Source organism: Cucurbita pepo, chromosome 10 (genome assembly GCF_057944985.1).
Source record: "Cucurbita pepo subsp. pepo isolate OVF chromosome 10, ASM5794498v1, whole genome shotgun sequence".
Classification (NCBI taxonomy): Eukaryota; Viridiplantae; Streptophyta; class Magnoliopsida; order Cucurbitales; family Cucurbitaceae; genus Cucurbita; species Cucurbita pepo.
In genome coordinates, this window is record NC_141807.1 from 19,542,445 (window position 1) to 19,567,470 (window position 25,026).

The window sequence follows — 25,026 nt, forward strand, 5'->3', positions numbered from 1 at the left end:
AAGAGCTGTGTCGCATTTGAAAAAGAAAAGAAAAGGAAATGAAGGATTAGTCAAAAAGGGAGAGTGGGACGGCTGGCTTCCATATTCTTCCTTATATTATTTTTATAACCATTTGTGTTCCTCAATTTCAACGCTCTAGTGCTTTTCACACGTCTTTCTCCCTCTTAGTGCCTCTCCTTGATGGTCCCGATGTTCTCTTATATCTTCTACGGTACGAGTGAAACTTTCAAATTAAGCGTGTTTCCTTTGAACTATGTTCAAATACCAAAAACTGATTGAATCGGAGCAAACCAAACCAACAAAGTTGACCTAATTTGGTCGTTGAACTATAGCTTCAACCCACTAATGCCAATAAGACTGTGTTGGTCGTGTAAAGGAGAAAGAAGCAGGGCTGAAGCACCTCGTTATCACACAAAGGAGTGGGAGAAAAGGAACCCCACGCGTTGACTAGACCTCTTGAGAAATGATCGGGACAAAACCCACATCGATCCATCGCAAACCATGTAGGACTATAACATGAAACCCACAATCGATCGATCGCCCAAACACATGTTGAACAATCAAGATCCCATTATGTTAAGAAGTGAATTTCATATTATATGATTATATTTGTATTCTAAAACGGTAAACTATAAAACCACTCTCGTCGATGAAAACCCAATGACATGCCCTCACATGCAAAAGTTCACAACCCATTTAAGATTAAGATCGAGTCGCATATGAATTATCATTTAAATAATATTTATCTTTTTAGTTAACATATTAATAAATCAATCTTATACAAACTCACGGCTACTCATGCGTGTTCACGTGAACGATTTAGATTAAATCATTTGTAATTATTTATAAAATCAAACAAATTACCATTAAAAAAATAATTAATTATCAAGCTTTGGACATAAATCATAATTGTAATTATTTATTCTTGTAATTAATGCTAGAAATTGAATCTCCAAAATACCCTCAGGGTGGGCGAAGATCGTAAACAAGGTTATATCCGAATCGGGCAGCGGTCGAGGAGGCGCTTTGGTGGTTCTCATGGCCTGCCACCATCTTCACACTGCGACTGCTAGTGCGTCGCACATTTGCAGAAATTTTTTGGGATACATTTTCACCGCCAAATTTGCTTCTCCTCTTCGTTTCTCTTCTTCTTCTTCTTCTTCTTTGAGGATACAGTCTCCTGGTCACCATTGTTTTCCGTCTTTCTCCGTTCTGCTATCCCCGAAGGTAACTCAGTTTCTGCTTATTGGTACTTATTGTTCTGAATTGATTCTAGCATATTTACCGAGAAATTTAGTTGCAAAAAGTAGGAGGCTCATTAATGGCGGAGTGTTATTGTGTCGATGTGAAATGGGCGAGATATATTACGGTAGCAAGTGTAATTCGATTAATCAAAGAGCAGAATGTGGTTGATGGCTCTTATTGCAATAGTTTTTCTTGTCATCTCCACATGAGAAATGGATACTATTTAGATCTTAGTTGTGATCATGGCGTCTAATTTTAGCGTTTGGTTAAATTCAAAGCAATATACAACTTTTTGCCTCTGTTTTCTGCTGCAGTTTTGACTTCTTCTAAGGATTTTTCTCGGTTTCTCAGGGTTACTGTAGTTCATCTAGAAGTGTAAATGCTGCGATTAACGTAGATAGCAATGCAACTTATCATGGTAGTCCGGCATCTTCTAGTAGCCAGCAAATGCTGCAAGTCCAAGATTCATTATCGAATTCACCCACATGCAAAGAAGAAAATGAAATTGATAGTCCTTCAGATGCGAGGGTCATGCTCATTGATGGCACATCAATCATTTATAGAGCATACCACAAGCTTTTGGGTATGTTAGATTTGTCATCAGAATGTTTTAGTTTGACTTAGTTTGTTATCCTAACTTATATTTTCAATCCGTATTTCCACTGGAGATGGTTTATGTGCATAGAGGATAATTGATAGCAGAAAAGTGGCACACATAAACCCGTTGGTAAAGAAGTAGACTTTAAATTCTTAACATTTTTATTCTTTCATAAGAAACGCGGACAAACTTCATTAATAGAGAAAAAGATATACAAAAATGGAGACGAGATATCCCCAAATGCCAAGGGGATTATAAAAAGGATTTCCAATTAGCATTAATTTATATCAAATTAGAACTACAAACATGAGGGAGCAAAGAACGCCATTTTGGTGAAAACAATCTAACTTGCTCCCTACATTCATCACGAGAGGATTCACTGTCTTGAAAAGTCCTCTTGTTCCTTTCATACTAAAGTCTCCGTAAAACCACTACCACTGAATTGAACCACAACGCTCTAGCTTTGCCCCCAAAAAGAAGTCTCATAAATGAGCTGAAAAAAAGCCCCCGAACACCCCTTGGGGAGCACCCAACTTCAGTTAAAACTTAAAAAAGACTACACCAACCAAAAGCAACATACGTTTTTGCTATATTTACTTCTTTGATTTATTTGTTTGTTTGGATTTCTGTTTTGGAGCAGCAAAGCTGCATCATGGCCATTTATCACATGCGGATGGCAATGGAGATTGGGTGCTAACAATATTTACTGCCATGTCACTTGTAAGTAACATTCTTGTTAGGTTCTTGTTTTCAAATGTTATTTTACCTGTCCTTTTCCCAACAATGATATACATTCTACTGATAGTGCCTCAAACCCTAATGCTATTCTAAATGTTCTCCTCATCTTTGTTGTTTTTTGCCATGAAGTAATTTCTGTTAAAATATTACCATAAAATATTGGAATATCAATTTTCAGCTTGTTGGGTATTGGCATAATGCATATGCCGTGTTTGACTAGCCATGGGAACAAAAGAGAAACATATGAGGGATCATCAACATGTAGGAGCTTGGGCCTATCCAAATCATCCTCAATAATTATATCATAGGGTGCCTCTATGGTATGAAAGGGTGGTGGGTCGAGCTCGGGTTTAAAAGTTTTGGGGTAGTGTCTGTGATAACTAGTGAGAAAGACGCTGTATTAGAGGGAAGAGGGGGAGGCTATTCAAAGAAGGTGGATAGGTATGGTAGTGAGTCAATTGGAGAAAGGTGATGTCGTGGGGAGCCTTCATCAAATGAGTGCAAGGGGATGATGATATGTTTTCTTAGTCTACAAGAGGTTTATCGGTGGCTGTCGAGAACTGATAAAGATGATGAAGGAAAAAGAAGTGATGAGGTGGGTTACAATTCCCTTCTAGGCCCGTTTGACATTGTCTTTCGGTTTCCAGTTCATTTCCTCTAACCTTACCATCTCTTCAATCTTACATTTCAACAAGACACTTGTTAGGTCTACCATCATTAGGCAATACTTTAGAAGCGGTAGAAAAGGGAATGTACCCTCATCAAGTTAGTATCTCTGAAGGCCTTTTGTTCCAACCTTTCTAAAGCTTCCTTTAGTGAGCGGAGTTTTCCCATGAATTTGAAACCTTCCCACTTTCAGGAACATTTGTTGGCCACCAAGAAACTTAAAAAGGAGTGATAGGAGATCAACATATTTTCATACCTTAGAGGACAGGGTCCCTACTTTGGCTCCCATTGATCCAGAGAAATCGGCTAATGACTCGATGTGTCCCTGGGACCTAGAGATCTTTTGGCACCAAAGAAAGAATCCATCCAAACTCTAGATAACAAGGCTCTGGACCACCCTCAAAAGACAGTTCTATTTTCTCCGAAGTGCAACTACTTCCTTCCGTAGATTTCATCCTTCCTTCACCAATTTGACTAAAGAGGGTAGCTCCATAGATGTCCTATGTTGTTTGACCCTTCGATGAACTTGAGATTTACTCAAAAGAATTGTAGCAAGTGTCATAAGAAATCTTCCAACCCTTGCACGCAATACTTTTGGGGCACCCATCAAGGGGTTCAAAAGCAATCATACATCTGCCTCTTCGATAACTCATGTTAGACATTTGAACAAATATCTATTCGAAGAACTTCTTTGCTTTTGATCTCACGATGATGAAAGAAAAAAATCGCTTACCCACATGAATATCCCCAAATGAACATTCACATTTGAAACTTTTGATATGAACCAAGACATCTCAATCATGCAGTATATACTTCAAGGAAGATGTGAAAAAAATGATCAAATTACCACAAGATAAAATCAAGTTGCAATTCATGACATATTAAAGAAGAATCAAGTTTCAATGGTTCTTGTATGATTACAAATTTTGGGTGGATGATAATTAAGAGTTATGGTGTTTTATTAATATATTTTAAGGCACTTTATTTACTTTAAGGTTACATTTATATAGTGGCGAATTATGGTCATAAAGTATACATCAATAAGGTTGTTAGATCAAATTCTCAAGAGTTGCAATCATTTGAAATGGAATCAAATTGATTTGGGGGTTTCTGCATTTGTGAAATAAAGGTTCGCATATCCAGGCGCCTTATGAGAGTTCTTAGATTCAATTGACTAGAGTTTCCATATCATTTGTGTTTCTTATCAATTTGGTTTTTATTTATTTTTATTCTTTTAGCCCATAATCGATTTAGAGTTTAAAAACTAATCTAGAATGAGAGCTTCATTTATTATGTAAATGAGTGTAAACAGAGTGCCCTAAAATTTCTTGAGTGTATACATGTGAGAGAGTGCTGTGAGGTCTTTTGTATTTTCTGAATTTAATTTTGCAACGAAGTTTCTCAAATAGATTAGATTTGAGGACAAATCCTCTTGAAGAAGTGAACAATGATATGAACCAATGCATCTCAATCATGCAATAGCAATATGTACTTCAAGGAAGATGTTAAAAAAATGTTGTTCAAATTATCACAAGATAAAATCAAGTTGCAATTCATGACACATTAAAGAAGAATCAAGCTTTAATTATTCTTGTATGGTTACAAATTTTGGGTGGATGATAAATTAGAGTTATGATATTTTATTAATACATTTTAAGACACTTCATTTACCTTAATGTTACATTTACATAGTGGCTAATTATGGTCATAAAGTATACATGGTGGCTAATTATGGTCATAAAGTATGAATGTTACAACTCTTGAAATGCCTCATGGAAGGTGAATGGTTTTATTTTGAGACTACATAACGCCATGTATCTTGTCTTTGTAAAGTAGACTTGGAAAATGTAATAAAAATAGCATTTGTGTTTCTTTTAGCCAAAAGCTAAGTTTCTTTGTAATTTTATGTAGTTTATGTTGAAAATTTAGAATCATTCAAGCTTGACTTAGCCAAAAGCTAAGTTTCTTTGATCTTGCTTGTGGAGTAATTCAAATCTCAAATAAGTGTTCTTGCCTTGAGATATTCGATCAACAAGGTAATTTGGATCTTACTTTCCCTTGGAGTGGTTCTTGGATATTTAGATCAAAAAGGTTTTACTCTTCAATAAGGTTGTTAGATCAAATTCCCAAGAGTTGCAATCATTTGGAATGAAATCAAATTGATTTGGGTGTTTTTGCATTTGTGAATTAAGGGTTTGGATATCCAGGCACCTTACGAGGGTTCTTAGACTCAACTAGCTAGGGTTTCCATATCATACAATATTGTTCAATTAGCACCTTCGTCAATTCATCTTAGAGGTTGAACACATCTCTTCCTTTCAATCTTCACTGAACATGTATACACCTCACCAGCCCTAACCTCTTCCCGCTGGCTCTCATCCTTCAGTCCACTAACACATTATGAAAGAGATGAGGAGAAGAAAGAGAGAGAGTGTGTGCGTGTGTGCGCGCGTGTCAATCCAAAAGTGTTTTCAACCCATGGTTATATTGACAAAAGTCTTTTGTAATTATAGTGTAATTGTACATCCTTCACTTGTGCTTCTCAATGTCTTGCTGAAACATTTTCTGTTTCTAAGCAAAAAAAGACGGGTGGTTTTACAAATTTTGAAAGATGGAGATATTTCTTGTGATAATTGATATATCTATTATACATCTTTTCTGCAAGAATTTGTGATTTTTCTGCAGGTAAAGTTAAAGTTTTCTGTTTAGTTTAGTGGTTCATGTGCTTACTCATTATTATTATTCTCTTGCAGATTGTTGATGTTCTGGAGTTTATGCCTTCTCATGTGGCGGTAGCTCTTCTTTTTCCCTCACTGCTCTCTTTAATTATGTTATCTGCAAACATTAACCAATTAAGATTCTTTTAAATATAAGTTTTTTGGTATTTGAAAATTGAGTTCGATTTTCATTTCATTCATAATTTTTTAAAAATTTTGTTTCACCAATCCTTCATTTTTTTTTTTTTTTTTTTTTACTTTTAATTATCTGTTAGCTTCTTTGGCTAAAAATGAAGTGATTTTTTCTAAAATTTTCTTAGGATGATGTGACAATATTTAACCAAAACTCCAGAATTTTTTATGTGGAAAAAAATATATAAAAATATGCTCTCCCGTACGTCATCCGAACATCCACTCTACCCACACCCGCACCGTCGGATTCTCTTGGTTTCCTTTGACTCTAGGCCTCTACCTCTCCCACTTTGACTTCATATCGGATTTGTTTTTTTTTTTCTTTCCAGATTTGGGGTTGAGGATGGGCACTGGTAGGGAGGGAGAAATAAAGGAGGTGGTGGGGAGGGAGAAATAAAAGAGGTGGTTGGTTGAAGAGAGAATGTTTTAAAATATTTTTTTGGTCACATCAACAAAATAAAATTATAAAATAGCTAATTATTGTAAGGAAATATATACAAAACCATGGCATCTTTATTGTCAAGGAAACTAACAAAAAATCAACAACAGGTACCAAAATGGAGCATCATTGAAACCTAAATGGCAAAAACGTAAGATTTTGAAACCTAGAGACAAAATGGATATTAAACTCTAACCGCGGGGATCAAAAGAGCATTTATCCCTATAATATGTTAGTTAGACTAATAAGTGATGATGTCATTTGATTTGTTGATAATTAGACATGTACGTGTACAGAATCATTCATCCGTCTTTTTAGGGTCATCTCTTATTTTTAGCATAACTAATCAATATCCAGACATTTACAGGATTTGATGTTTAGCTTGTGCCTCCCATATTTATTGTCTTAACTATGAATGCAATTGCAATATTCACTTATACGTTCTCTATGTTGTGCAGGTTGTGTTTGATCATGATGGTAAGATCTAGGATTCGAAATTATCACATTACTGATTTCTACAAGAACGTGTATGTGCTTGTATTCCATTACTTTTCTTGGATCTGCAGCTTTCATAATTATCTACTTACATGTACTTTACCTGGTGATGGGGGAAGGATACCAATGTTCAGTGGGTGACAGTTCGGATACTAGTGTCTAGTGGATTATGGGTGATGGGAGAGATATTTTTTTTTTCTCCGAGGTCAGGGTGTTGGAGGGTAGACCCCTTTGCACTTGTTTCTCTCGTTTATATCACTTTTCCTCGATTAAACCACTCAGTGGCGGATATGTTGCCCTTTTCTCAGATATTATGTTCTTCGTACATGCTGGGATTATGATGTTTTTGTTAGCAGGAAAACGTCAGATTTTATCTCCATTCTCTCATTGATTGGGAAGTTTTGTTGTAGTCTGGGGAGAAAATATGTTTGTTTTTTGAGCCCTTGTTCTTCAGTTGGCTTCTCTTGCAAGTCTTTTTTTTGTGAGCCCTTGTTCTTCAGTTGGCTTCTCTTGCAAGTCTTTTTTTTGTGGCCTGGTCAATTGCTCTCTCTCGAGTGGTGTCTTTGCTTCACTGTGGAAGGTGAAAATGTTAAAGAAGGTTCAACTTTTTGGGTGGTAGGTTCTTCATGTATAAGTTAACACCTTGGATCAAGTTCCGAGAAGGTACAAATAGGTTAACGCACTGGATCAAGTTTTGAGAAGGTTGTGCAATTTGATTGGGTCGTTCTGTTGTTTACTTTGTAGGTAGGTGGATGAGGACCTTGACCATATACTCTGACGCTGTGACATTGCGCAGGAGATTTGGAGTTGTTTTTTTTAGGAGTTTGGCTTAAGGTATCTAGACATAACGCCTATAAAGAGATGCTTGAGGAGCTCTCTCTTTCCCTCATTTTCATGAGAAAGGAAGGTTATTGTGGTAGGCTAGGGTGTGTGCGATTTTGTGGGATATTTGGGGGGAGAGGAATAGTCTTTAGAGAGTTCGAGAGACCTTGGAGAGGGATGTTTGGACCCTTATATGGTTCAACATCTCTATGTGAGTTTTGATAGCTAAGCTGTTACGTAAATACCCGTTGGCTCTTATTTTACTTGATTGGAGGCCATTTCTTTAGTTTGCCTCCGTCTTTTGTGGGGGCCATTTTTATGGTGGCCTTTATTTTTGTATGTCGTCGTATTTTTTCTTTATTTTTTCTCAAAGAAAGTTCGGTTGTTTATTAAAAAAGAAAACATACGAGAAAATGTTTGGAATATTATTAAGTGGACTTTAGAAGTATTATTAGGATAATACATATATTTTTTCTGAACAAGAAACATAACTTTTTATTGAATAAACGAAAGAGATTGAGGCTCAAGATACATTTTTTTCATTGAACAAATGAAAAGAAACTTCCAAAACCTTAAATTTTAGATTGTAGTGCACGCTTATTTTGGAGTTGCACTACTAAGGCGGACTTTCATTGAGAAGAAAAGAAGAATACAGAAGTGTAACCTAGTGAAGAGAATGCTAACTAAATACAGAACATTATAGAAACCCAACCCAAAGGGATACACTAAACCTAGTCAAGGCCTAAACTCTTTCAAAAACTCTCCACGCCCCTAAAAACTCATCTCTAGCCAATATTTCACAAGACTGCAAACAAGTGGCCTAAAGGAGTATGAAATAGCACCTCCTTCTATCATAAAAAAACGTACTTTTAGGACTGATCGACTAAAATGAAGACTGCTTCAAAGTTTCCAACCCTTGGGTGGTGGATGATAATTGATAAGATCAAGATTGAGGATTCTTGTTGTAGAGGGGATGCAAGCATGAAGGAAATGATGTCAGTCCAACGTGTGATCTTGTAACTGCTCCACCACTTGGGAGGCTAAAGAGGAGACTGGGTATTAAAATGGTGTGAAGTTAGTGTAGAGTGAGAATCTATTGGTGGATTTTCCTTTCTACTGATTGTAAATATTGATCGGAAATATTTATTATCCATATTTATGTATAATTCCTTCATATTTTTTTAGACGATCTCACTAAATATAAGAGGACCTTGTATATTACCTTTACAAATATTGAAGAAATAAAATATTCTTCTCCATAAAAATCAAAACTTATTTATGTGAGAGTCAAGCTTTTGACCATCGAGAATTTTCTTTTTCATCCTTCATTCTTTAATTGTAACTCAATGCTGACAGAAATAGTACATGGAGGTGCCTTCCGTCGTTTACCTTTTTTTCCCTTCAACAATTTGAAATCATTCAGTTGAACTTCATTCTAGAATTTAAATATTGTGGATTCTTAGACAAATTAGTTGGTAGTTATAAGTGATTTCTATTTAATTTCAAGGCTGGCCTCGTGCATTTTGATGACATAGTACTGAGTACTTGGCGATTTTATACTTTCTGTAGTAAAGTTTCAATTGGTATCTGTCTATCAAAATGGGAGTTTCTTGGCATTTAGTGTCAATTCACTTCCCAATTGTGGTGGGTAGCGTTGAGGAATTTCACAATTCCAAGAACAAACTAATCCTTTTGGTAAAAACAAACCTTTTCTTTCAGGACATGCATATGGTCATACTTGTTATTCATCCAATGAAAATTTCATGGCAAAAGGTATGCTCTTCTTCTTTGAACGATTGAGTTGATAGTGACTTTTTTTTTTCCTCTTTTAAAACAAGAGTAAAATGATATTAACATGTTAAAATTAAGGAAATTAATATTTGTTGGTTACACGTTTTAATCTAGACGACTTTTATTTGAATCCTATTCTAACTGAAGTATTTTGGTGTGTATAATGGCTTTTGTATGGGAGTAATCTAAGTTTTTTTCGTTCATTCTTTGAAAACAAAAACTAGACAATTTTTCATTAATTTTTTTAAAGCTTCAATAAAATTGTCGAGTTTTGGCTTTTCTGAGAACTATTTATAGAGTTTATTTTGTTCACCCCTCGCCATGTAATTTTGTGATCTTATATTATAACATTTTTTTAAAAAGGAAACTTGTAGTCTTGAGATCTCAAAAGTTTCTTTTTAGTATTGCTGAAGCGGTGCCTTCTTCTTCTTATTGGGTTAAAAAAGACCAAGAAGTGGTGAGTTGAATCTCAACGAGCTAATTGGTTTTCCTAGCTTATTTGCTCACAACAGTTGGAAGGAAATTAAGCATACTTTGGAAGTTCATTTTAAGGACTCTGTATTGATTAATCCCTTCATGGTTTAGAAGACTTTACTAAATTTCAAGGGTGAAAACTCCTTCAAGGCTCTTGAGTCTGAAGGAAAATGGAGACCATAGTGATTTTCATTTGCTTATTGAAAAACGGTCTTGAGAAAAGAACAGTCATCTGAATTTTATTGAAGGTTATGGTGGATGGATCTCCATCAAAAACTTGCCTCTAACCTGTTGGGATAATAGCATATTCGAAGCTATCGACCATAACTTTGGTGGTCTTGAGAGTATTTCTTCACAAAATCTTTATATGTTAGACTGCACTAAGGCTCATATAGAAGCAAGAGGGATTTGTGTGGTTTTCTTCTAGCTATAATAGAATTCAAGGATAAAAAAGAGGGAATACGTTTCTTAGATTTGGTGATGTTACTGTCATAGATCCTCAAAATATCATTCATTAACGGAGCTCTCTCCTTGAAAGACTTCTCCAATTCTTTGGACTTGCACCGTTTACATTAAATCATGGAAGATGAAACATTGACATCGTTTACACATTCCTTCCTCCCTCTTTAGTCCCCAGCAAATTTGAATCTCTTATTGAAGCTTGTGGTCTTGAATTATAGAAAATTCCTCCTTCAATATCTTAAAGATTAGTTTTTAATTAAGTTTCAAGAGAGCAGCTCTTTTTGGTCTTTACTTTCTCTTTACTTAGTTTGAGTTTTGGGGCTTTTGTTCTTAGTATCTTAGTTGGTTTGTTATGGATCTTTTGGTTACTTGTTGTTGAGTTTTCTTTAGAGCTGAGCTTTGGTTTGATGGGTCCTTTTTGTTTTTGGGTTGTTCTCTTCGTTTGAATCTACTTTAAGATATTGTTTTGTTTTTCTGGTTCACCCTTTGAGATTTTGTATCCTTTGAACATTTTCATTTTCATTATATACAATAAGTTGTTTCTAGTTAATAACAAAGAATACATAGAATTTTCGTCGATAATTAAAAATATATAGTAACTGCTCTTAGTTGATGAAAAGTTACTGTGTATCCTCAAAAGTTTGTATCTTTGATTTTTTTTTCCTTTTCCACTAATCAATGAAAAGTTCATATCTAGTTAAAAAAATAAAATATCACAGTCGAATAAAGTAAATAACTTTCATTGGAAAAACATATATTGCCCAACCAAAAAATACAAATACAACATACCCGATTAGCCAAAACCAAATGATGAATAAAGCCTATACGTAAACCATAAACAACCATTACATATTCTACCTAAACCTAACAACAACAGAATGCTTGGATACATCTCCAAGGAGCTTGAAAAAGGAAAAGATGAGCTATACAAAGATGCTAAACAAGCATCAAAACTGTAGGAAGGAAAAAATGAGCTATACAAAGATGCTAAACAACCATCAAAACTATAGAAATGAATTCCCCTTCCATATCGATTTCTATGAAACATGAGTTGTTGGAAAATAGCTTTTATCTTCACAGCTCCATAGACGCTTCAACACAAAGCCCAAAAGAAAAATCATCTTAAACTATCTGAATCAAGAAAGCCCATGCAAACAAAATGAAAAGAACCCAAATTAGATGAAGGCAAGGGAAGGGTCGATATTGAATTCTAGTATTAAACCTCGATCTTCATACATGTGGTATGCCTTGCAAAAGCTAGTATTAGAGTGGGCATGGGTAGCACACTTGAAGATAGAGGGAGGCCAGGCGGGAGATGTGCAGGAAGTTGGAGTGAGTTGTCATGGACGTACTTTCTTGCCATTGAGCTTGCTTTGATGATAACTTCAATTAGTTGAAGCAATGGCATATCAAGCTATTGTTAGTCTTGACCACAATCTTGGCCCTTAGAGATATCGTCCTTCAGTCCCCTTGACAGTGGACCACAATTAACACCTCTTTCTCAAAAGTGACATACCTTTTCTCAGCGTCATACAATTTTTGACATTCGTTTGTGATGAGATATGTCTTGAGGAGTATGCCACCAAAGACAAAATTTGATGGATCTCCTCTTCAAAAAAATTTGGCTAGGTTGGCAATCCTAAGCACCTGCTGTGAAAATCCATCGAAAGTGGCTTGATATTTTAGAATCCAACTCCAATTAGGGTTCTTCTTTAGCATCTCTGTCAAGGGCCCCCCTGTTTAGAACATTCTTTAGTGAACAAGCAGTAGTAATTGATAATCTAGGAAAGAGTGCAGTTTTGTGATGCAAGTTAGCACCTTTCAGCCATGGATGAGTTCAATGTACCAATTTGCCCATATTCGATCGGGTGGCCCAGAAAGCTGATCACTGTTATGCAAAGGAACATTTCCCCCTTTCCTCATACAACTGATTTTTTCTCAACTTCTCAAAGATGAGTTATAGGTGAATATGACATTCTTCTATAGTCAAGCTAGACACTGTGTCTTTCAGGTAGACCAGCAAACTTCACAAGATACTCATGGAACACTTGGTTCATTATGTGTATAAGGTGGCCGATGCATTTTTAAGGCCATAAGGAATGTAAAGAAACTCACAAGCCCCGTACTACGTGAGACGCATTGTCTTGCAATTAGTCTCCTTCACCATACGGACTTGGTAGTAACTTACTCTCATGTCCAGAGGTTCAAGAAATACTTTGCCACATGATGTTGGTCTCATAAGTCATTGATGAACTTTTTTAGAGTATGGTGTTCTATGCATGGGCCAACACTTCCATTCTACTTCCTTTGGAAGAGGACTAGGGCTCCACTATGACCTTTTGTCGATTGGATGAACCGAACATTCAATAATTTATCGAGTTGTTTTTGAGTTCAACTAACTTAGGAAGGACTATGTAGTACATGTTCTTCGTGGGTAGTTTCTCCCCTGGCAACAACTCAATCTCATGATCTATGTGTCTATGTGGAGATGCAATCTTTGTTAGGCTATCAAGCATGCACCGTAATACTCTTCTAACTTGTTGGCTTTCTTCAAGGGAAATTTTTAGAACTCTCATCTTTAATCACGAGAATGGCCGTGAATGTTTGTTTGTCATGAGCAAACCCTATGTTTTCTCAACTCAAATTTGAGTTGGGTCTTCAGAGAGGATTCAATATTTAATGGTCTTCAAACATTATGTGTTTCTGATATGCCCATCATGCCAAATTCTTATGGTTTAATGCTTACCAGGACATTGTTTCATATATCTAGTTGGAAAGAAAAAAATGGGGTTTTGAAGAGAAGTATACAGTTCGGTTGGATTGTTTTGAGCTCATCGAGATAGTCGATGGTATTCTGTCTAAATTCTTTCATGGTCATTCTTATAGGATTTCAGAATTCTTGGGCTGCCTTCCTTTTCTTTTTTTTTTTTTTTTTTTTTTTTTTTTTTTTTTTGTATTTATTTTCTGCAATTTACATTTATGCTTTAATTTTAAGTTTACGCTTTGTAGTCTTTGAATTCTTGTACTCTCTTATAGCTTGAGAAGGTTTTGAAGGCTTTCAGATAAGAAAATACATTTAAGCAAGCTCTGTTTTTTTTTTTTTTTCATGGCACAACAAATTAATTGGAGAATATAGTTATTTTTTGTTATTTAAGAAACCATATTTACATTTAAATCTACTTGTATTAATGGTCTATTAGTTCAAACTAGTTATCAACTAAATTGCACAATCTTCTGTGTCTATGTAGGATCCACTTTTCGTCATACACGTTACCCTGCATACAAGAGTAACAGGCCACCTACACCTGATACCATAGTCCAGGGGCTCCAATACTTAAAGGCATCCATAAAGTCCATGTCCGTAAAGGTGATTGAGGTAATAAATTGTTGGAATTTCTACTATTTATGAATGTTTGAGTGTAATTATTGATCATCAAATATTTGATCTTTATTGTCTTAATTATTTTCCATATTTGTATTAGGTTTTTTCTATATTTGTAATAGGTCTCTCCTATACAAGGAAACGTAAATTCCACATCATACACAATTAAAATGTTTCTTAGTCCCTCAATTAAGATAAATAAATGATTTTTTCGTAGTTTTTTTTATTAGCCTACCAGATTTTTAGAGAGAGAGGGAGGAAGAGACTAGAGAGAAAAAAATATATGTTTTTATTAGACTACTTCCAGATTATTTGCTTTGCATATAAGGATGTAGTAGTTACATTCAGCTTTTTATTAGCAGCTCGATGAAATTTGTGTACTTTCCTACAATATTTACTATCAATAACCTGTTCTAATCTTCTTCTAGAATTAGTCATGTCTTTTGTTTGTTTGATTATTTAGCCTGTTATTCCCTGGTGGTTGGCTTTAATTAGACTCAATGATAGGTACCTGGAGTGGAGGCTGATGATGTGATTGGCACATTGGCTTTGAGAAGTGTTGCTGCTGGGTGTAAGGTGACACACTGAATAGATATTTCAGAATGACATAGGGGTCCTTTTTTAATTTATTTTGCATGCTTGCCAAGATTATGTTCTTTTATGGGGATATATTTAATCATCCACTACTTGATCTTATTGAGTGTCAAACAGGTTCGTGTTGTCTCCCCTGACAAAGACTTCTTCCAGATTATATCTCCTTCATTACGTCTTTTACGAATAGCTCCACGTGGGTTTGAGTAAGAACATATGGATTACTTGTTTACTCATTAAAAATGAATTCCTCTAACTTAATAAAAGAAATAGTTTTTTCCTGATAAATTTGCAGTCATTTTCTCTATGGACTCTGAGGGTAGAATAGTTATATCTTATACTTTATGCATTAATATTGTTCTCCTTATCGTAGCTGAGGGATTGGCATATGATTGTTGTCCAAAATAGAACACCTGCATATGAAATGTTTTCTCCGTATTAAAGGACCACAATTAGGCATGCATTTTTTTATATCTGGCTTTTTTGTTCAATATTTAGACTAGAAAACTAAAAAATATCTGTTTTTCTTTATTATTACTTTTTAATTGTTACTGGGAAGATGATCGATAATGTAATCCGTTCTTTTGAAATTTTATTATTGAACCTGCATAGGATCATAGAGTTTATTCTTGAAAAATGAGATGTAGGTGGGTTCCATGAGAGTCTGGGGAAGGAAATCCCTTCATTGTGAGGGTTGAACAAGAGCAGTTTGTTTTTCGAACTAGTGAATTGGGAAAGGTGGAGATTGAGGAAATTTACAAAGAAAATATGTTAAAGATTTCGTTGAACCTTAGGTTGTAATTGGGTTCAGTTACTTGGGTAAGGATCTATTTTGATGTTGGTGGGTTGCATCTGAAGCATTAATCTAGATTCAGCTGGTTTCAAACCCTGGGAAAATTGGTGTGTCATAGGTGGTGGAGTGTCCTTAGTGGACAAGGTCTTCGATTATCATCCACGAAAGAGAAGAAAGATAAGGTAGATACTGGTTTTACCACGAATCTAAAGTGCTCCAAATCAGGGGGACAATCGTTCTGCGAATTCTTCCTCCTATTCTGCTTCTTCATTCACTTATTTGGTAAGGAAGGAAGTAATGGATTGGAAGAATATATGGTTACTTAGAGGAGGAGATGTAGTTCTCTTTTGAGGCTCCTAAGTGTCCTGGTAGTATGGAGCATGCAGCTGATCCGTGGTTGATGTTCAAATAGGAACTTGGAAGGAAGTTCGAGGAAGTACTAAAAGTGATGCAATTTTGTGGCCACATGGCTTATTATTTTTGGGGAGGATCATTGTCTTAGTTTGAAACTTTTAGAGTTAGAGTTCGGCGGGGGAGATCTTGTGTATTATATGGTGAGTCCAGGGGAGATCTTGTGTATTATATGGTGGTGAGTCCAGGGGAGATCTTGTGTATTATATGCTGATTCCAGGGGAGATCTTGTGTACTATATGGTGAGTCCATTATCGTGGAACACTGAAACTATAGCTTAGGGTAGGTGAATGGTCTTCAATAGAGGTTGGGTGAAGGTTCTTGTGTGGAAGACTGGATGGATGGAGGATGTGATTAGCTTGGCACAGGGTGTAAGAGTAGGTGCATCTTCTTCATCTTTGGGCTTTCAACGAAGTTTTCTTGTTGATCTTTTCTCCTGGGCTATTGCATGGCGCTGCTTTGGAGCTTAGCAGGAGTGTTTTTTGCAGCTATGGCTCGTTAAGTTTCCAAGATCTTCTTCGACATTTTTGTTCTTCAATATTTTATATGTCTCTTGGCACTTATATTTGGAGACATTTACTCCCTCTGTGGGTTTGATCCTAACATTTCACTATCTTTTCATCAATCAATGAAACTAAGTTTGTTTTTTGTTTTAAAAAAAATTAAAAAAATGAAGATATATACAGAATTATTGAAAAAGAGAGTGCTTAGAGAGATGGGTGAATTTGATCCTAGCATTTCACTATCTTTTCATCAATCAATGAAAAAAAAGTTTAAAAAAATGAAAACAATGAATTTATATATAATTATTGAAATAGAGATTACTTAGAGAGGGGTAAATGTTTATAAAGATAAAGAAGAGACTCCGGGAGAAGGGATGCTTAGAGAGAGCGAGGATGTTTAAATCATATGAGTTCAAATTTTTTTGGCTTTTTCTGTTTTTTTCTTTTTTCAGTGTGGCTTCAATTTTTGGATTTGATTTTATGGTACCTTCTTTGAAACTTCGACATTTACTAAGCTTCTCTGCCCATTTTTAGGATGGTTTCTTTTGGGCTGGAGGATTTTGCCGAAAAATATGGAGTTCTGGAACCTTCTCAGTTCGTTGATGTGATGTCTTTAGTTGGTGACAAATCTGATAATATTCCAGGTGATTTATGAATCTCTGTCTAAAAACCTCCATAACTTTGTTTTGTACCAATTACAACGCAATTGCAACTTTGATGATTTGTAAGTGTCTTGGCGCCACACTTGGTGTTCATTGAACTCGTTTGGACTTGACTTTGAACTGAAGTACTTTTCCATGCTTCAGGTCTAATCCACGGGACAAAAATTACTCTAGGGGCAAAAATATCATTGTAACCGAATGTAATATTGTTACCAACATAAACATGCTGAATTTGGAAATTTTAGCAGAAGAAACTAAGGTCCTGTTTCCTTATTAATGAGTGTTTTTCTTTTTGCTGTTATTTATTAGGAATTTTCTTGAATCAAAATTAAAACCTATTGTTCTAATGCCTAGAAGCTGTCCGAAAGCGGGAATAGAATCGAAATATAATACTGTATAATTTTAAACTAACTTGCTACAACAACTTCTTTTTTTTTTTTCCTTCAGAAGAGACAATTTCATTGATGATTGAAATTTACAAAAGGGATAAAATATCATGGTGTTTACAAAAGACCTTTCCAATTTGTAACGAGGGTGACATAACTATAGGAAGTAAAAATATTAGAACTTTAACCAAGATATAGCTTGGTAACAACATTGTTGAAAAGTTGTGTGTAGGTCTGTGTCATTTCTGTAAATATTCTCTGATTTTTTTTCTTTCCATAGATTCCAAAAGAAAGTCATGATGAGGTTTTTCCATAGTAGGGCTTTTGCATTCTTGAAAGGGTGGTACGTTAATGCAATATCCAAAAGATCCTTTACCTCCCTAGGAAATGTGACATTCGAATATATTGAAAATCGTTGTCTAGAAATTATGAGCGTATGTGCATTTCATAAACAAGTGACTTTGTGATTCGTTTTTTTCTTGCATATTGGACACCAATTTGGAGCAAGAGTGGTGTAAGACACTCTTTTCAGAAGATTTTCACTTGTGCTAATGGCTTTATGCGCTATTTCCCAAAGGAAAAACTTCACCTTTTTAGGCTGATGTCCTTTCCATACTCTCTTTGTTAGTGTGGGATTTATTGCTTCTACTTTTTCCCCATGTCCATCATCAAGGATTTTGTAGAAAAGACCCTATCAGCGTTGAGGAGCCAAGTCAGTGAGTCTGCTTTGTTTGACAATACCATAGAGGCAAGGTCAAGAGTTAATTCGGCCCATTCCGTTGCTTCATTATCCTTTGAATTCCTACCAAGCTTCAGGTCCTAGAATTTGTTGACAACATTCCATGTTTCTTTGATCGTGACTTTTTTGCTATGAGAGACTGTTAAAAAACGGATACCTCAAGGCTAGCGTGTTGTTTTCAATCATGGGTCGGTCCAAAATGATCTGCTTCTTCCATCACCCACCTTATGGCAAGTTCGGTTGGTGATGAGGTTTTGATGTTTCTTTATGTACTTTCAAGGCCCTTTTGTAGAAGATGGAGGGGTGATTTTTGTTTGATGTAGGAGTATATTTGACCTTTATAAGATTTCTCCACAAGGCCTTTTCTTCATAATGATATCTACATATCCATTTGGCGAGGAGAGCTTTATTCTTCTTCTTTATCGAGAGAAGACCAAGGCCTCCCTTTTTTGTTGGGAGGTTTATAATATTTCATCCAACAAGGTGTAGATCATCTTTCCATAAGTAGTTTCTAAAAAATCTTTCTATATGACTTGTATTAGGGTGAGCCTTCCACCTTTTAAAGTATAACATGATGACCATGTTGACAACCTTCTTTCTCTTCGACAGAATAATCTTCCAGGGTGAGTCTACAACAGCTTGTTTTTACTTCTCCAAGTGACCAAGTTACCTTAAACATAGGAGTAATGCCGATTATAGATCTCTAGTCTGTTAATTCTCTATCCAGCTAGCCTAAGTGTAGAGTTTTACCAGTCTATTTGATGGCTTTTTGGATAATAGCCCATGATCTTGAGTTCCTTTCAAGTATCTCAAAATTTTGTTTATAGCTCTAAGATGATGGTCATATACTGACTAACAAAACTCACAGAATATGCGTTGTTTGGTCTGGTATTTGAAAGATAAATTAAGTTTCCCATGATTCTTTGATACATGCCCTTGTCAACTGGAATAACTTCTTCATTTTGGTGTAGAACTAAATTCAGGTCTATGGGTGTTACTGCAGGTTTACACCCAAGATTTCTCGTCTCTTTCAACAAGTTCAGGACATTTTCTTTGAGATTTTTTAAAAAATCTCAAAGGAAACGAAATTTTTTTGATTGAAGAATGAAAAGAGGCTAGTACTCAAAAGATACAAAGCTCCACAGAGGAATGAAAATAAATAGCTAGGTTAGGCTGGAAAGGATTATGTGCAATATTGATCGCACAACTTCGACGACACGACTTCAACGTCAAGGCACGACTTCAACCGTAGCTATGATGGCTCCAAAATTTGGTCAAGGTGGAAGATTGGTAGCCATGAAGGCTCTAAATAAATTTAGTCAAGTGGGAAGATCGGTACCTATGAACGCTCCGAATAAATTTGGTCAATATGAAAGATCGGAAGCTATGAAAGACTATGCCAGTTAATCACACCTCCTAGAAAAGAATGACTCAGATACCCTGTTGCAAGTGTAAAATTATCTTGCTGCTTTTTTATACTTAATTTTCAAAGTGGTACACCTTTCTTTTTATAATAAAGAAAGGCTAACTAAAGTACCTAGATACTACCTAGAAAATAGGTAACAATGTAGAAAAATAAATCCCTAACAATATAGACATTATTAAGGCTAGGATTTAAATAGATATAATTAATGTCATTCCTTCAACAAAAAACATAAACCAACAATAAAAAGGAATTATAATTCCTCCCAATAAGTTTCGTATCAAATCTGGAGTTCCCGTGTTCAAACGTCTATAATGTCATTTTCTTTCCATGTAATGTTGACAATTATTTGTTAAATTTTCTACTAATTTTCAAGCCCATAAGTGAGAGAGTTGTTAAAATATGAATTGGAGTATTAGGAATGTGAATTCACAAAGGCCCCCATTGGCAAGGGCTTGGGGTCCAAGGTTCACTCAGATCCGAGCCTTGGGCACCGGGTGCCCCTTGGTATAAGGGAGCAAAGCTCCGACTCCTGGTTATCGGAAAAAAATATGAACTCACACGTGAGTAGTAGTAAGAATATAAATAGAATATTAAGAATGTGATTAATAATTAAATTTCCTATAACCCAACAACTTAGCCAAGTTTATAACCTTGTACTAGTTAAGATTAGGCAAATTTGCCCAAGTAACCGAGGACTGAAAATGTAGCAGTAGATTGCCTTTCTATCATTACTAGTTTGTGAAGTCTTTAATTGACTAGATGGTGCTTGATGTGCCCTAAATGCAGGAGTCGATGGAATTGGAAATGTCAATGCTGTGCAACTTATCACTAGATTCGGTAAGTAGGTTTAAGAGACTATTGCCTTCCCGGAGAATTGTGGACTACAATTTATTCAATCACATGTATGCTTACCGTCTGATATTTTATTGTTATTGAGAATAATGGTAAAGGTGAAAACCTGCTTTCTACGGCGGACTAATCTATTCAAGGAAATAATAAATCCTATTAATCAGGAGATATTTTTGAAAGAAAAATTGTAAGTCAGGAGTTCGTAAGTATTGAAGTTATAAATGACTATAAATCTTCAACTACATTTCATATAAGCGTGAACATATAAGATGAACAATAAAATATTTTGGCAATTTGATTTAGATTTCTCCTGGCATCTTTTTGAAACTGCTGTTCAACTTGTTATCTTATGTTCTAGACATTTTTTTTTTCTTTCTTCTTTTTGATTTGATTGGAAAAAAAAAAAAAAAGAAAAAAATTCATGTGAAAAACATATAAAAGAATGGAAATGGAGGAGAAATCTTCTAACTAAAACATAAAAAATATTTAAAACACTTCCTGCGAAGGCTTTGAATAAATTTTGTATTTTTTTTTTCTTTTTAATTTTTGGAAGTAAGTCTTCCATTGTAATTTTTCATTTTATCCGTGGAAACTTGTGTTTCCTTGTTAATTAAGACGCTTTCTGCAAAAGTAATCCTAAAATATAAAGTTTTTTTTTTTTTTTCATTTTGTGACCACAAAAGGTTAATTAGAACTATTTTGTACGGTATAAAATGAGAATGCCTTGGTACTATACTTTTGTGTTCCTCGATTATGTTTCTTATCTTAATCCTTTATTAACTTGTATGTTGTGCCTGAAATATGATGGTTTGCATTTACTTATTTGCAAATTCACTTGTCAGGCACATTAGAAAATTTGTTGCAACATGTTGATCAAGTGGAAGATGAACGTATAAGGAAGGTATGTCTATCAGAGTATAATAACTGGCTTCTCAACAAAAAAATGTATGAAAACACTTCTATTGTTTTCAGTGTATTTGATGCGGTAAGCATATACAATTAATGAATTTTGTTAATTTAGTCATGTTGTTCGGTGCTGGATTTGATTGCATTCAGCCTTTAAGATTTCTGGGTTGAAGTCAGACTTGTAAAACAATTCTGATAATTTATTGTTTATATACAATAATATATAATCAATTGTTTATTTACTATTCGACTAAGATTGAGAAGCAATTCTAGGAGTAGAAAACAAAGCAAAGAAGTTCTAGTAAACAAACTTATTTTTTAAATACAAAAACAAAATTATAATCTAATGGTCTTAAATAATCTCAGTTATATTTGAAGTCAGTTTGCTATATTTGTTGTTCTTTTATTCCTTTTTCTTTCTAGTTTCTGTGTAATCAGATTTGTTTATGGAAACTAGCTGGTACTAAGCTCCTTATTTTCACCCTTAATGACTGAAAATTTTATTTGAAATTGGTCCTGAACTAATCCTTCACTCCTAAGATTATTAAAATATTTTTTGTATCTTGTCCCGAACAAATTATCATCCCTATTAAGATTCCATCTTAAAGGGAAAATATGAAATCTCTGGAAAATTAGTTTTCTTGATAAATCCCTATTTATTATCTCTATCTACTTCAGTAAGCATGTTTTGGGTAGAGATGCTTTTGTTAATGTAACAAAATGAAAAAGAAATTATAATGATGGACTTGTTTTACAATGATTTTAAAGGTTTAATTGTTTGTGAAAATATATGCATTGTGAAATTAAGAACGCATGCTCGGGAAATGAGCAGAAGAACGACATGGATATGAGCACGAGACACCAGTAAATTTTTCTTTTATACAGATATGTCATACTTTGTGATGCTTGCATTCACAAGATAATGCGAAAGGTGGACATATACAATACTCTAAGAACTGATCCATCAGTTACTGCAAATACAACAAATACTTGATGCTTGGTCTTTATTTTCATTCCTTTTTCTTGTAGATGTTGGTAACAAATGCTGAACAAGCTATCTTGAGCAAGGACCTGGTAATTTCACTTCAGTTTTATTAGGTTACTTGTGTTCTTGTGAAAGCAGAATTTTTTTTCCGCATATACTATATTTGGTTGATATTTTGGGGTAATTTTCTTTTTCTTTAGAATCATAAGGACTAGTTAACTCTTTTCTCCTTGATACTCTTTATGGTCTTAATCAATAATCAGTATTTTGAAAAGCATGCCTCGTGTCACCGTCACAAGGCGTGTTGCCCATGGTCGCATGCCCGTTACATGCTGAATCCCTTGCCTTGTACTACTTTATCGCTTTTCTCTACTGCTTTCATGTTATATAATTTATTTCTTGCTTTTTCTAAGAGTATGACATTTCGGCAAAATCATGTCTACGCCGGGTAGACATGAAATGTCCCAAAATGTATTATAGGGGATGAGACTAGTTGTCAAATTCTCCTTACCCGAAAAGTTATATACTGTTTAAGCTGTTGTTGTTGCCTTTTGCTTGAATGCTATTAACACCGTTTTCAATCTCTCACTCAATCTTGCTTTTAAACCCTCTTTCAAAATTTTTTGGCCCCGCTTTCTAAAACCTTCTTAAATCGGGGCCAGAGGCTTGAGTATACACGTTGCCTGGCCATAGGCGACGTGATCCGAAAGTTGGCTTGACTCACTCAGTGGTAAGAGTGCATGCCGTAAAAACGCCAAGTCCGCTGCCAAGAAAAAGGCGATTGTCACACCTCGCAAAGAGGCCCTCAACTTCTGTTTACTTCATGACATTTTGTGAATAAATTAAGAAATATGTTCCAAAAACTGTTATTTTCCTAAACAAATATTCATTTAATCCCTTGGAATGGTCGACTGGTTAGGCAGGGGAATGCAATTCTAAGTAGCATGGATCCATTGTTTCTTCTTATTACATAAATGCAAAAACCTGTACTTGACTTAAATGTAAATATTGGCATCCACATGTTATTTTAACTTGTTGCTTCATCCAAGTCATTTATGCTGCAGGCAATCTTGCGATCTGATCTTCCGCTCTATATGGTACCATTTACCACCAGAGATCTTTTATTCAAGAAACCGGAGGTTTGTGCTATTATTTGTAGGACATGGCACTTATTCGAATTTTACTGTTCAATCTGGTGATGCATTGCTAGAAATTATTTGAAACTTTAGGAAGGACTTAATTTGACCCACTAATGGGGTCTCAATTGGGCAAAATACTGATTTGAGAAATGAGACATTTAAGAGTAAGATTCTCATTAAAGTGTTGATATAATCAAATGTAACGCCCCAAGCCCACTACTAGCAGATATTGCAGATATTGTCCTCTTTGGTCTTCCCTTCAAGGTTTTTAAAACGTGTCTGCTAGGGAGAGGTTTCCACACCCTTATAAGGAATGTTTCGTTCTCCTCCCCAACCGATGTAGGATCTTACAATCCACCTCCTCCGAGCCCAGCGTCCTTGCTGGCTCAACGCCTCGTATCCACCCCCTTTCGGGGTTCAACCTCCTCGTCGTGACCTCAACATGCACTGCTGTGCATGGTGTAATGGGATTCATATATTCAGCTATTTGTAATGCGTGTGTTCAGCTTTCAAATGCTAGAAGGTGTTTAGAAGCAGGACAACTGTGAATTTTGACAGAAATTTTTGGTTGTACAGGATAATGGGGAGAAATTCACAAGCCTCTTAACTGCTATTGGTGCATATGCAGAAGGATTCTCAGCTGATCCAATCATGAGGAGAGTACTAAACTTATGGAAGAAGCTTGAAAAAAGTTAGTGATCGATGTCAATTTGCTCAGCCTCTTGTCCACTTTGTTGCATGTAGATTTGGTTTTGTTGTATAATTAGAGATGTTAGCAGAGGTTAGAAACCAAATTAGTCTCTGTTTATGAATACCCCCTTGTTCTTCGTAGCCTTTGAGCAAAGAAAATGAGAAACACAGGAAATTTCAGCTTTACATGTGATGGAGTATCCCTTGCTGTGAATCACTGAAAACTGGCTTCTTCTCCACTTGGAGCATATTGATTCTTTAGAAGATGGAGGTATTTTAAGCTTTTAAATTCATTCAAAATTTAATATTTACAATATTGAAAGATGAGACTTTTAACATATATATCAGGATAATGTTGTTGCCAATGAATACGACTAGTTTGGTGGAGTTTATAAATAGCAAGTAGATAGGTTATAGAGTACGAGTCATTCATACAACATGGAATTTATCTAACCATGCTTAAAAGTGTTTCAATATTGAGTCCACTTACTTCTTTGGCCCAAGTAAAAGTCACTAAAGGTCATTGTTAACTTGATCTTGTTCCTCCATGTTTAATTCCACCTATGGAGTCCCATGACATCATATTTAAGATATCATTGAAAAAAATTAATTCATCTAATTGCATCAACTAATCTAAATTTGGCTCCAAATATTTTAAATTAGTCAAATAGTAGCTTTACTCACATTAATAATTACTTAAAAAATGACTCCAAAATGGTAATATGGGGTCAAATTGTCCAATCTAAGTTGAATAAGCTATCGAGTCGAATGGAAGCTGACGGCAGGGAGCAAGCCGCGGCTAGGAGGGAAGCTGCATTGAGTTGTAAGCATTGGGGGTCGGGCTTGGGTCATGAATGAGTTGGTGCGTGGGTCATGGATCAGGTTCAAGTCATTAACGGGCTAAGGTGTTGGACTACTGAGTCGT

The 25,026-nt window shown here is 35.3% G+C and overlaps 1 protein-coding gene across 2 annotated transcripts; it reads left to right on the forward strand.

Moving 5' to 3' along the window:
* Positions 1–972: 972 nt before the first annotated feature.
* On the forward strand, positions 973–24,287 carry LOC111803303 (5'-3' exonuclease family protein). 2 transcript variants are annotated; one of them, XM_023687643.2, is made up of 15 exons: positions 1,013–1,227; positions 1,597–1,828; positions 2,484–2,563; positions 6,001–6,039; positions 7,054–7,072; positions 9,632–9,685; positions 13,888–14,015; positions 14,529–14,597; positions 14,733–14,818; positions 16,854–16,963; positions 20,319–20,369; positions 21,224–21,282; positions 22,317–22,361; positions 23,337–23,411; positions 23,988–24,287. In XM_023687643.2, exons 1-15 carry the CDS (start codon positions 1,039–1,041, stop codon positions 24,105–24,107), a joined length of 1,356 nt encoding a protein of 451 aa, XP_023543411.2. In that variant the 5' UTR covers positions 1,013–1,038; the 3' UTR covers positions 24,108–24,287. The 2 variants fall into 2 exon arrangements, with proteins under 2 accessions (XP_023543412.2, XP_023543411.2); XM_023687644.2 differs by lacking the exon at positions 9,632–9,685 and having other exon boundaries at positions 973–1,227.
* The last annotated feature ends 739 nt before the right edge of the window (positions 24,288–25,026 follow it).